At 42.7% G+C, this 14454-nt stretch overlaps 1 protein-coding gene across 2 annotated transcripts in view; it reads right to left on the reverse strand.

Annotated features, from left to right (window-relative positions):
• PTP4A3 (protein tyrosine phosphatase 4A3) overlaps nt 1-14454 on the reverse strand; it is a 172572-nt gene that overhangs the window by 15341 nt on the left and 142777 nt on the right. For both annotated transcript variants that reach the window (XM_030219666.1, XM_030219658.1), the window contains one exon: nt 6767-6897. In XM_030219666.1, the coding sequence (XP_030075526.1) occupies nt 6767-6897 (131 nt within the window). The remainder of the gene's footprint in view (nt 1-6766; nt 6898-14454) is intronic.

Raw genomic sequence — 14454 nt, forward strand, 5'->3', positions numbered from 1 at the left:
TTGACACCAGGAAGCCATTATAAAATTGTTGCTAAGCACAAGGCACTGGGGCATCTAACTGTTGGCGCCAATTTATAGAGTTCTCATCTCAGTCTATCTTGAAAGCTCAGGCCTCAAGTAAGCTGCTGGTTTATTACTCTAGAAGGCATAGCTACTGCTCTATAATTTGATTACACACACATGTTCCCATATTATTAACTTTTAAGGTGTCCAGCATCTTCACATACTTGCATACAGTTGCACATCAATTTTATTCAAGTATACAATATAGGGCAGACATTCTGCCTTGGCTCTCAGCATTTTGTTTTCAATACTGGGTGAAACAATTAGTGTCACTATCTGGATAAAGTTGCAACAGTCTTTTTGCTAATATTGTCGTAAATTGGCTCCACCTTCACTCCACCTCACCAGCACTATTCAGATAGTGCAGAGGGAGTCTGCAGTGATATTCAGCTGACCTTCCTGACAGGCATGACTAAAGTGGATAATGGCGGCTGTTATCTGGGTAAATGGCTTTGACTAAACGGGCTTTGTATGTAGTGGAAGCAATAAAAGAAAGAGAAGGGAGGAAAGCAATTTCGGATTAAGTTCACTTCTTTTTTTTTCAGCTGTAGATTAAGGCGAGTTACATTCTGGTACAATAGGTTATTTCACTGTCTCTGGGGTACTTACAATCTGAATTTGTACCTAAGGGAATGCAGGGTTAGGTGATTTGCACAAGTGGGATTTGAACCCTCGCTTCCCTGGTTCTCAGCCTGATGCCCTATTCATTAAAGAGCCCATAACCTTTAACATCTGCCATAACAGAAAATCCCAATGCATGTAAACCACAATGCAATGAAAAACAAAAGCCAGCTTTCATTCTAAAAAGATAGTGGCCAAAGCTTTTCAGAAGCTTTTGTAGGGCTGGAGAAAGTGTTATGAAGGACACGAGAGCTTAGAAATGTGGTCAGTTTCCAGACCCTGAGCACTGAACAACCTGCTAGGATTGGGGGGGGGGGGGGGGGGGGGTCATGGTGTTTTCCTATTCTAAAGAGTTTTGTGACCTGAGCCATGACATTTCACATTCCAGGACTTGACTGTAACTGATAAGGGCTTAGTGGAAGTGAAAAGTTCAAATGAAAAACAGAAAATCACAACACACCTTGTCATGCACAGTTCCAGTCACAGATGGAGAAAACCAAAATCTCACTGGTTTCTAAGATCTTGGTGGATGATTCTAATGGGCCTTGGAATACACAAACTTTCAATATCCTGCAGGTCCCTTTCTAGCACCGACTTCCGGGATCAAACATGGTCTCAAGATCTCATGGAGGACTGATCTAATGGTTAGAGCAGCAAAAGAACCTGGGAAGCCATGGTTCAAATCTCTAAGTCTTTGTGACCATGGACAAGAACCCTCTGTTGTTTTATGTACAAACCTTTAGCCTCATTTACTAACTGTGTTTAACATATTAATGCTCATTAATGTGAGTTAACCTGCCTCATATAAACGCAAGCTCTGTTATTCTCAATGGAGACTGTTTACTAACTAAGTACATAACATCTGAAAGATCATTCATGAAGTTAACACAGTTTAACAGATCATGCCGAGTTTGCCATCGGGCAATATTCAGTGGCACTTAACCAGGTAGTACTACTGACTGCTGAACCACAACACAGGCAGTGCTGGGTCAGCATCAGAAGATATGCAGGCACTAGCAATACTCGGAGTTGCTGTCTGGGTAGAGTTTTCCTCAGTGCCTGGGCAGATAAGATGGCATAAAAAGCAATCCTGTCTTTGCCTAGTTAGCTATGAATATCAGCCACCACCCGAATACCATCCGGGTCCACTGATGACCTGGATATTCAAAACCAATGTCCAGGCATCGTCCAGGATTGAATATCTGGGTCTAATTTAGCCCACCGCGGTCATCATATAAAGAAACGCTGACTGCTGCCAACTGAATTCTGACATGTACATTTTAAAATATATTTTTATCCCAACAGTTTCCTCTTGGTTCCGGCTGAGCTAGAGGCCCAGAAGAACCAAACTGGATCCAGGCATTTTTCCCCTTATTGAATATATAAAATATCCTCCCTCATCCCCACCCAACACAATTTCCCTAGTCAGCAGGCATAGCTACATTCTTTTCTAGATGAATCACAGAAACTAACACACAGGCTGGGGGCTCAATCTATTTTCCAGCTCATGTTGTCTTCCAAAATCACACTGAGCAGGAAAAGAGAAGACTTATCCTATGATAGGAGGTTCTCTTCCGCTTTCACTCAGGGAATTTCCATGGAAAACATTCCATTGCCTCTCCCCATTTGCCGAATGTGTGAATGGAAACTTTTCAAGGTAAACAGTTCAGAACACCTAATGGCTTCCTTCCCGATGGCACCCTTTAACAATTATTCCTCTAGAAAATTTGCCATTCAACAGACTGGCGCCAGAGCTTAAGAGCAGCGGAATAGCCAAAGGATGGTAAAGTCTGAGATTGAAATCGTATAGTGTCCAATTACCAGACCAAAAAAGTATTAGTGTCGAAGCTTGATGGCCAGTCGTCCTGTGTAGCTCATTAACATAACATAGGCAGAGAAGATACTCAATTTCTACTTAAGAAATAGGGATGGGTAGTCATTTCAAATGAATGTCATTTGTTGATAAGAGTGTGCAATATTTGTCAGAGGGAGGAGAAAACTATATATCACTCATTTGGGGGCTGTTCTGTGATTCAGCAATTTTGTACGATTGTCCATTATAGGTCCTGCAAATATTATTAGACAAGTCAGGGGCTTTTACAGGGAATGATAGAGGGAGGACTCTTGTTTTGCAAAATGTGCTTGGTTGCGAGGAAATATATCCTGCAATCATGGACTTCATTGGAGCAACCAACTGGAAATGGAGGAATCAACTCCGTTTGCTAGTTACACGATGCCAGAGGCTCCCTCAGACGCAAAAAAGGGAGACGTTTAATTTTGGACACATCAAGTAGTGTTGATGTTGAATTGTAGAAGATGTTTTAATTTGATGCTAATGTTTGGGGAGGGGGTGCGAGTCTTTAGAATCTAGAAGGCCATAAGAAACAAGGCCTTCTAGAGCTCTTTGTTAGAAGCTGGTTTATTGGGGGGGAGGGGAGCTTGGGGAGATAAATGTGGAAGAGGTGGGATCAGAGATTGTAAAGTTTGCTAATGGAATTGTAGAGGCATGCCAGTTGTGTGTCATCCAGTGTGCAACTGAGGCCTACATCCATATACAGGTCTAAACCTGAATCATCTGTGTGAACAACAGTAAGATAGCTGCTTGGACATTTCTTGTTTCTCTATCAGGCATGGGCAGTCTTGATGACCAACAACATTGTTAGCACAAGACGATATGCCCCAGAGGGAGTGTCTGAATCAACACTGGACTTATTTGTTCATTAAGGCCTGGATTCCATCATTCTGACAGCAAGAATGAGTGTTCGGATTTGGCCAGAAGAGTCACCTGTGCACTATGGAAGTTCTGCTCAGTACCTTTGGAAGAAAAAGAAAGCAGATTGTATTTGGGATAGTAAGAGAGCAGTCAGGATTCCTGAAAGCTCCAGAAAGAATTCACTTGGCACAATAGAGAGCAGTCAGTTTTCTGATAGCTCTAAAGAGGCACTCTCCCCTCTCAGTGCCAGAGCTTGGGCCTCCCTGTAGCAGCTTGTTCAGGAAGAAAGCTAATAATCAGGGCTAATTATTAGCTATGGACCCAGTGCCTAGGCTGCTGAAGGATAATGGTCACCTCCATCCTAATAAGCTCGCTAGAGCTGTGAACAACTCTGCCCCTGCCTGGGATAAGCCTGCAGCATATCTAAGGGGGATAATTTACTGTTGTGTTCATTTCTACAGTTTGGGGAAGATAGATTTTTATTTCTTTTGCCAAAGGCTGGTCTAGAGTCTAGGGGCATGGTTATATAACCTGATATATTAAGTTGTAGTACTCGGGTATATTCTCTGCTCTGTCACTGAGATATTTATACATACTTACAGATTTCTACTGGGTACAATCCTCACAGAGACATATCTATCTATCTATCTATCTATCTATCTATCTATCTATCTATCTATCTATCTATCTATCTATCTATCTATCTATCTATCTATCTCCTTTGTGTAATCTAATGGTATTTACTGTGTGTGTTTGCTTGCTATTTCCACTGAGTATTATATTTTGTTATCTGTATAATAAATAATACATTTCACTTGGGAAAGTACCAGCCGAATAAGAACTTGGGTTGGGTGCTGTTTTCTTACTGTAGTGAATATCCCTTAGGTCAGTGATGGCGAACCTATGGCACGCAGAGCCCTCTCTGTTGGCACGCGCGCCGTCGCCTCAGCCAGTTCTAGCCCCCCTCCGAATAAAAGTCATACCTGCTCAGGGGTTAAGGCGGTGTTGGCAGCGGCAGTGAAAAGCGTTGGCTCGGCACGCCTTCAGCCTTCCCTTCTCTCTCTCAAGCTTTGGTCCCGCCCTTGCGGAAACAGGAAATGAGGGCGGGACCAGAGCTTGAGAGACAGAAGGGAAGGCTGAAAGCGCGCCGAGCCAGCACGCTTTTCACTGCCGCTGCCGACGCCGCCTTAACCCTGACCAGGTATGTCTTTTAAATTTCGGAGGGGGGCCCTGGTGCTCGGAGGGAGGGAGGGCGGGTGGGCAGGCAGGCAGGTGGCCTTGTGCTGGGAGGGAGGGCAGGCAGCCTTGTGCTCGGAGGGAGCCTGCCTGCCTGGTGCTCGGAGGGCCTGCCTGGTGCTGGGAGGGATGTCTGGTGCTGGGATGCCTGGTGCTGGGAGGGAGGGAGGCCTGAGGCCTGGTGCTGGGAGGGAGGGCGAGCGGGAGGGCAGCAGCCCCAACGAGAAAAACCTAACGGGAGGTGCAGACCTCCCATTAGGTTTTCCACAGTGACTTCCTCAGAAAACGGTAGTGCATCGCATCGGATTAGTATTTTAATACTAATTTGCTCATTTGCATACCATTTTCATTGGCTGCTACTGTGACAGGAAAATGCCCTTTTGTGCATGTCCCCGGTTTACTACTTGCGTTCTAAACTGGCTAGAACCAGTTTAAAACCCACGTTGCTGTTATTCAGGTTAAACTGCCCTGTTGGCACTTTGCGATAAATAATTAGATTTTGGGTTGCTGTTTGGGCACTCGGTCTCTGAAAGGTTCGCCATCACTGCCCTAGGTAATGATGAGTCTATATAATTGTTATATTAGGTGAACATGGTGACTGGGCTTTTATTTAAAATACAGCGATTAGAAGTCAGCACATCACTGCAGAATCTGCATCATTTGTACATGTGCGAGTTAAAGGGGGAAAAAATTAAATTAAAAAGAATGTGTACTTTTTCCTGACAGTACATGCATTTTCTCACATGCATTATGGTGCAAAATAGCGGGAAACAGTTAAACACCAAGTGCAAATAGCACAAACTTTTAAAGTGTCCACCATCTCCTGGATTCTATAAAGGTCACCCAAATTCAGGTGTGATCCAGAGATGCACGCACGCGGAGCTTAACTGGCTAATGAGCTACTAATGAGCAATAGTTGGATGCTATCAATTATTGAAGTTAACCGGCGCCAATTAAGAACTGCATGTTATTCTGTAACACTGGGTGCCCAAATCCCACAGTGAGCAATTGAAAAGGGGGGTGCAGCCATGGGAGGAGCATGGGTGGGTCAAAGCATTCCAAATATTTGGGCACAATATTATAGAATACTAGTGGAACCATGCCCGTTTCCTCAACAATGAAACGGCCCCTAGGTAGGTTGTCCTGTAAGCTTTTTTTTCCTCTCTCCCCTGCCCTCCCCTCCATGTCCAGCGATTCTTCCCTGCCCTCCCCTCCATGTCCAGCGATTCTTCCCTGCCCTCCCCTCCATGTCCAGCGATTCTCCTCTTCCCTGCCCTCCCACCCGTGTCCCGCGATTCTCTTGTCTACTGTCCTCCCATCCCATCCATCAATTCTCCTCTGCCCTGCCCTCTCCTTCCTTCCTCCCTTGATGTCTCGCGATTCTCTCCTCCCCACTCGATTTGTACCTGAACGTTCTCTGGCTGGCTGGCGCTGGCTTCTGTTCCATTCATAACATCCCTTCTGACGTCAGCTCGCCTCCAGCGTTCCCTTCCCTCTCACTGTTCCGCCCTCTGACGTCATTACGTTTTGACGCGAGGGCGGGATAATGAGTGGGAATGGATGTTACGAACCCAGGCATCCAGACGTGGAACGTTGGAGGTGCAAATTATTATACAGGATTGGGGATGTGCGCCCAACATGCGCGCCAGTATTTACACCTGGTCTCAACAGACGCAAGTCCTTGCGCCCACAGTTGGGCATGGGAATTGGCATTACACACTATTCTATAACGGACACCCAAACTGCTCAACGGCTAAGTAGCTTGTAATAAGCCTTTTTATAAAAAACCATATAAAAATTATAATTTGAATATATTAGAATAAATGATGGAAGGTTTTTTAGCCTGGGACAGATGGTGAACAGGTTGAAAAATTTTTTTTTGCCGTGATAATTTCAGGCTTTTCCTTCTGATATTAAGTGATAATATCTGGTCTTGAGAACTGTTTGAATACTGAACACATATGCAGTGAAGGTTGTTTTTTTTGTACTGATATTATTCTTTATTAGCACCCATTCATAAATCACCCTCAAAGTGGGTAAGGTAGTTTGTGACACTGCCTCTAACATGGCTGCTCCCAGGAGCTCAGAGATGCAATAGCTTTTCAGTTTTTATTTAAGTTCATGAAAACCTACCGTCCAAGCCCTGCTACACAATGAACTGCTACACAACAGCCGGGATCTTCACAGAACTTAGTTTTGAGCAAATTCAGCCAGTCTTCAACGATTTTGCTTGGTGGTGGGGCTCCATCATCAAAGGGCCAGTCCTTACAATAGTGGGGAACACAAAAACAGTAATATTTGGCTTACCATTCAATAAGTAGTGTCTGCAGTACTGTGAAAGGAAGGGTAGATTAGAAGGCAGATAATGTTTTTGCCTCCATCACTCTCATTGGGAGGCTGTTCTATACAGCTATCACCTTTTTTTTTTTTTTTGGAAGGAATCCTGAATCTCCTCCTTTTCAGTCCCATACTTGTTACACAGCTTCCCATCCGTTGACAAATAATTTGCTTCTTGAGACATATTAATGAATTTGAGGTATCTAAATATCATTCCCTTCTTTCTTCCCTTCCTCTTCAACACTCTCTTCCCCCCCCCCCCCCCCTTCAACACCATCCAGTTTACATCACATGTGTCCTCATCTTCTGTGACATGCTACAGGTAAATTTGTTCCATCTTCAGAAAGCATCTGTAAACAAACAAACAAAACAAAACCCCTTAAACAAAAATCCCCCCCCCACCTTTGTTAAATTCCTTGACTATCTCTTTTTACACCATTTCTTCTCAGTATATTCTTGATTCTTTCAAATCTAGTTTCTGTGTTGCCCGTGCTACTGAAACAAACTTCACTAGAATATCAAATAATCCCTCTTCCAGTTTTATCTTAAGACCATTTTGCCATTCCTCCTATTAGATTGTAAGCTCTTTGAGCAGGGACTGTCTTTCTTCTATGTTTGTGCAGCGCTGCGTATGCCTTGTAGCGCTATAGAAATGCTAAATAGTAGTAGTAGTAGTTGACAGACATTCTGAAAATGTAGCACCAACGAAAAGTTTTAGGAAGCAAGAATAATAATTTTTGCTCACTTTTTCCTGGGGGTACTGATCAAGATGGTACAAGGAATGAGGCAGTGGCTGCAACAAGCTTTGCTGTTGTGTTTTTTTTTTATTTCCCTGCCCCAGATCTGACTGGAGCACAAACACTTATCCAACCTAAAATCAAAGGCTTCTTGTGGCCAACATGGAGAGCAAACAGGGGAAAGCAGGACTGCACAGGCAGCAGAGATCTCTCTAAGAACTGAGAAACGTCTTTCCCCAGCATTTCCAGGGATTTCCCCCAACTGAGGCAGTGTTTTCTGCAGGTATGGTTCAATACATTGCTGATGGCTACTATTGTGGGAACCTCAGGGGAAAGGCTCAGATTACATCAGCAGGACACCAGAATGAATGTTGGTCTCTGATGCTGCTGGTGCTTGCAGTAGTCAATGGAGATGACCTTACTGAGCGAAGGGGAATCAACTGTGAAAGTAGACAACTGCCTTTCTGGGCTTAGGGTTCCCTCATTAGGGGACTTTTGAGACTATTTTATCTGCATAATATCATTGGAGATGACAATGAACAAGAGATTTGGTCAAGATTTGGGACCTAATTAAAACTAAAAGCCCAGTTGAGCCATCTGGAAGAATTTCTCATCACAACAAGAAGTTAGAAGATTTGGGGAAGAAGATATTAGTAACAGAGGAATGTAAAGCTACCATACCTATACTTAGGGATCATCTAGTGATCCATAAGAGATTAGAGACACTGGACCATCATGTAAAGAGATTCAATCTACATTTTTTAAACTTCCCCCAAGAGAAATGGCAGTGGCTCCAATGCATATGGTACACAGTTATTTTAAAGAGGTTTTAACAAATCCAACACAAACTACTCTTTTTTCAAGAGCCTTTACTTGCCTTCCCCTTCCATTAAAGAGACTAAGAGCAGAAAGGATGTGTGCAAGGAGACGGGGCATTTTCCTCAGATATCCTGAAAATAACTGAATTATTGGAGTCATCTAGGGAAATTGCTAAGACATGTACCCCATAACTGCTTACTTTGCACTGGAATATGACCAAAACTGGTTTCTGAAGCTTGATTACCAATACAAGGCTGTTTTGTTTCTTGGCAAAATATGGATTTTTCCTGATTTAGCAAAGGCAGAGGAAAGAATTGCTGCTTTTAAGGGGAGTTTTATTTAAAAAAACTTTATATACCGCCAAGCTTTGCCAGATCTAGGTGGTTAACAATTAAAATACAACAACATAAAATTGAAAAGAATGCCATTTTTAAATAATAAAGACCGGATCCATGCGTTCAAGCTCATTCTCAAAGAGACAAAAAGTTAAAGGGGTCCTTTTACAAAGACGAGCTAGTGTTTTTAGTGCGCGCTAAAATTAAGCATGTACTAAACGCTAGAGACACCCATAGGAATATATGGGTGTCTCTAGCATTTAGCATGTACTAAAAACGATAGTGCATCATTGTAAAAGGCCCTCTATGTTTCTAAAATTGCAGGATCCTCAACCCATCTTCCCAATCCAGTCTTCACACAAATTAAAAACGTGACGAAATAAGAAAGTTTTAAGAAGAATTATGCATGACTTCCCTTCTTAGACTTCTGTGCAAATGTGTTGCATGACAAATGTAGATCAGAAAGAGGAGAACAAAAATGTTCCATGGAGAACAGAATCAGCAAAAAGCACAGGCAGCCAGGGGGATAATATTGTCACTGGAGATACATTCTGGTTATTAATTTTGTCACTAGTTCAACAATAAAATCAGAGTTTGGCTCCAGTGGAAGCAAGACAAACACACACATATTCAAGTTAAGAATTTTCTACGTAGCAAAAGTTCATCAGAGTGTTGAAGACCAGTATTTTCCCAAGTCCGGTCCTGGAGTACCCCTTGCCAGTCAGGTTTTCAGGATATCCACAATGAAGATGGATGAACTTGATTTGCATATACTGCCTCCATTATATGCAAATCTATTTCATGCATATTCATTGTGGATACCCTGAAAACCTGACTGGCATGGGGTACTCCAGGACTGGACTTGGGAAAATACTAGTCTTCAACACTCTGATGAACTTTTGCTCCAGGACTGGACTTGGGAAACACTGTTTTAGACTAATCCACTGACTGATTTCTGGGTTGTGACGCTCATTCTTAAACCCTTTGTATGCCTATATTTTTTTTTAAACGAGCTATAAGTGATAAATATCCTATCATTTTCTTTGGGGGTCTTTTACTAAGCCGCAGTAGCATTTTTAGCTTGCAGTACAAATCAGCTGGTGGTGACGTTTATCACCAGGTGATTTCTACCACCGCAACTTAGTGAAAGACCCCCTTTGGTTGTTTCTCCCCCAGCCCATCCAACTGCCTAGTGGGATACGCTACAAGGAGGTTTTAATTTGAATGTATTATTTTTGTTTTCCTTGTGGCTTACATATACCTGGTCAAGATAATTCTTGTATTTAAAAAAAAAAAAAAAGTTTGCTTCCTGTACCTTCTTTTTTTCACTTTTATCCTGATTTTTTGGGGGAAAAAAGACTAAAATAAAAACACTCCTTGTATTTGTTTCCTCTACCTCCCTTTTCTCCCCAAACTCTCTCCTCCTCTGTGTGTCCGACGCCAGTGTATTTTCCTGGGATGTAGCTGTGGGCTCCAGGTGTTCAAATTTTAAGTTCAAAGTTTTATTACTTTTAAGTTATAAAAAATTAACAAAACAAACCACACTAATTACAACAATCATTTTAAAATCAAGGAATAAGATACCAGACTGAATGAGAACTGGACAGGAGAGAGAGAAAAAAATTGGCAAGAATTCATAATTCACACATGTATCACAGCAGGTGTTATATTTTAGATGCCCAGGCTTTATTTTTTTTTATTTTTGCTTCTTTCTCCTCAGTGTTCTTCATTCTCTCAGACTCCACAAGTATTTCCTGCTTTTTTCTCTTCTTACCCCTTTCTGACCAACTGTTGCTGGGTTCTCTTCATTCTTAATTTATCCTCACCCCACTTCTAGGCCTGCCTTGGTTTTTTTTTTTAAGTTTATTTATTCTACACACTCTCGGTGACTAACCATCTAGTCTTAACTTCAAATATAGTTTTAACCCCCATATCACTCTCTCCATCGTTGACCTTTCCTATTCTAGCTACTCCTTGCTTCTGCTGTATCTTTTCATGGATGGGTATGATCTCAATCTTCTCCCAGAGAGAGCACCATTTTCTTCTTAGTCTCTAACAAATGCTCTTTCTATATCTGTCTATTCCATTAACCCACTTTGTCACTTCTTCCCAAGAAAAAAATCAGGATCTGCATTTTCCTCACTTTTCCATAAAAGCGTATTCTAATCTTTGCTTTTATATTATCAACTGCTACCTAAATCTCTCTTAAATCCCTCCTCCATCTCCCACATGGTACCCTTTCAATCCATTCACAATGCTGCACTCAGAATCATTTTCTTCCCTTTGAAATTTGCCTTTTCATTGAGTCCATTCCACTGCTTTTCTTTCTGCTAGCATATTAAATAGAAATGGTTTTCTCTCTTAAGATTGTATGCTTTTGCTCTTTCTACTTCTCAGCTATTTCTCATTACACACTACCTGAACGTAAGTACTGCTCACCAAAGGCACATCCCCTCCTCAAAGCCCCTTTGTCACTTCACAGCTCTCTCAACTTTTCCCTTGCTGTTCTGTTTCTAGAATTTATGCTTCTTGGGCCAACATGCCAGTTCCCCCATCTTCAAATTTAACCCTTTAGTGTCCAATGTTCCCGTAATAAGCCATATGGGAACAGATTGATGAAAGCATTGGGCACTAAAGGGTTAAATTACATGTGAAGGAAAATTTCTTCTGCGAGGCATTCCAGATTCTACAAATACCACAACCTCTTTTGGGATCCACCGCTGAACTCTGCCATCTTTTCATCTCTTGCAGGTCTATCTCTCTTCTCATTATCCTGCTGCTGCTCCTTGTGATCTTGGGCAAGTCACTTAACCCTCCATTGCCTCAGGTACAAACTTAGATTGTGAGCCCTCCAGGGACTGAGAAATATCCAGTGTACCTGAATGTAATTCACCTTGAGCTACTACTGAAAAAGGTGAGAGCAAAATCTAAATAAATAAATAAATTATGATTTAAGATATTTGGGCTATGAGACTGCATTCTATGTTGCAGGCCTTGACAAAATTCTTTCAAAGTAGGAGGAAGGCCAAAAGTCAGAAGCTAGTGTCTAAGACCTTTTACTCACCACCACTGCTGTCTCTACCACAGCCGAAGAGCAGGGTGGCGGGAAGAAAGGGGAAGGGGGAGAGACAGAATATTCCTCAAAGGTATAACACAGCTCCTTTTGGGTGTGATTTACTAGGACTATTTTCTATTATATGTTTAAGAAAGAGAAAGCTTAATAAATTGGCCCTTAATGCACCACTTCAGGGAATGGGCAGAAGTAAACAGAAAGCAGCTCCCTAATCCATATTTTTCTCTCTCTTTCTTTCCCTCATCCCACCAACCTGTTACCACCCAGGGCTAGATGCACTAAAGTCCTCGGAAGAGCCGTTCCCTTACCATTTCCATAGCGAATCGGTAGGGAACGACCATGCATCAAGGAAAGGGAATGCAAATGAGCTGCTCGTTGTAGCTTACTTGCATTCTCTATTCCGTCGGAAACCAGTCGGCCAGTCGAGCATGCGCAGAGCAGCCAAGCATTATGCTGGCTGCTCCGCACATGCTAAGGATGTCCTTCACTAAATAAACAAACAAAAAAAGGATGTCTCTGACGAGCAAAAAAAAAAAAGGACGTCGTACTTCTTAATTTTTACTCTTGCTCTTCTGTTTTAAATCTTCCTTTGAGACATGGACGTCCTTCACTAAACCAAAAAAGGACGTCTCAGACGAGCAGGATGGGCTTTTGTTCAAGGGTGCTGGATTATGCCCCTCCTCCAGGTCTCTCTCAGCCAATCACAGCGTGTTTAGCTGTCACTTGTGTCAGCTAAACGCGCTGTGATTGTTTGAGAGGCCGTGGGGGGGGGGGGGGGGGGGGGCTCACAATCATCCATTAGCCCTCTCTTCAGCTGCGGATGAGGAAGGGAAAAATGTCTCAAATGAAGAAAAACAGAAGAGCGAGAGTAAAAATTATGAAGTATGACGTCCTTTTTTTGTTGTTCTTGTTTTGAGTGAAGGACATCCAAAAAGGACGTCTTTTCGGAGTGGGTTATTATTATTATTATAAGTGAAGGATGTCCAAAAAGAACGTCTTTGGAGTGGGGGCGGAGGGGGGGTTACAGGTGAAGGACGTCCAAAAAGGTCATCCCTGATGACATTTTTTCCCTTTGCCCCAATGAGAGGTGTAGACCTCCCGTTAGATATTCCACGGTTAGGCAATCGTAAAACAGTAGTGCATCTCATTACAATACGATTTATACACATTGGGGTACTAATTTGCTCATCTGCATTCCGTTTTTGTTAGCTGCTACCGTGATCGGAAAATGGCTTGGAAAAGCATTTAGTGCATGCCATGGTTTACTACTTGCTCATTAATGGCTCGTTAAGTTTAGTGCACCTGGCCCCCAGTCTTTTCTCCCCTACCAGTCTCATTACAGCAATCCATAGTTTATCTCCTTCTCCAATCAAGCCAGCCACCCTTAACCCTCCCCAGCCATTCGACCATCCCCCAGCTGCCCACCTACCCTTCACCACCCAGGAATCTGGCCAGCCTCCATTCTATGCCTCAGCTAGTCCCATCTAGCCCCAAGCCGCCACACCTCTAAACAAGCACCACTAACCTCATTACTCACCTTTGAGCATGCTAATGACTGCTGCTGCTGTGAAAACTAAAGCTCTCTTTTCCCTCTCTGCATGGTGTTGTTCTTAATGAATTTGAGCTGTGTGGTGCAGGAAGTCCCATGCCGGTTCACAAGACCTGACACTCCAAGACCAGCATCACAGTTCCTGCACTATGTGGCTAAACTGATTAAAAGCTACATGGTATGGAGAGGAAACCAAGAACTTCTGTTTTGGCAGAAACAAGAAAAAAAAAAAAAAAGAGTAGTGTATGAAAATCCTGAACTCGTCATGTCAACAGGCGTCCAGGATCTTCCATGGCTTGGTATAATGAATTTGACTTGTCTTAGTAATTTACTATACCCTGTACCGAAATCTGTGCACCATCATCTTTGGAAAATTTTCATGCCGACCTAACAGAATGTTTCAGAAAAATCCACTTAAGTACAAAAACAAACAATTTGCAAGTGGGTTGGACTTGCCATAAGTAAGACAGCACAGTACGAGAACTGTTCTAATACTATGCACACTTACAGGGAATCCATGCAAACGCTAAGTGTTTCTTTAAGGAACTCCTATATCTGTCCCTAAATGACCTAAAACATGGCTGACAATATTTGATGTATGAAACTGTTTAAAGGGATAAACAGCTGACGTCCTAAAAAAGGTTCATTTCTAGGATGTGATCCATCTCATTCCAAGACCTATCGTTAAAGCAAGCGAGTGGAGGGTGAGTGAATACCCTGCCTCCACAAACTAGAAACACATGTGAAAGCTGGCAATCATCACCCTTCAGATGTTTTACTGAGAATGGGTGGGAAAAATAAGTGCCGGCTGATGCACTGCCAGCTACGCCCACAGGCAATGGGAATGCATAAGAAAACAGACTCTTTTCTCCAGCCAAGAATGACAACTTCCAAACAGGCATCCTTCACAAAACCCAGCGTGAGGTCTGCCTGCATAACTGTCTGTTAGTCTGGAGCACTGCTGTTGCAAG

This window comes from Microcaecilia unicolor, chromosome 1 (assembly GCF_901765095.1).
Source record: "Microcaecilia unicolor chromosome 1, aMicUni1.1, whole genome shotgun sequence".
Lineage (NCBI taxonomy): Eukaryota > Metazoa > Chordata > Amphibia > Gymnophiona > Siphonopidae > Microcaecilia > Microcaecilia unicolor.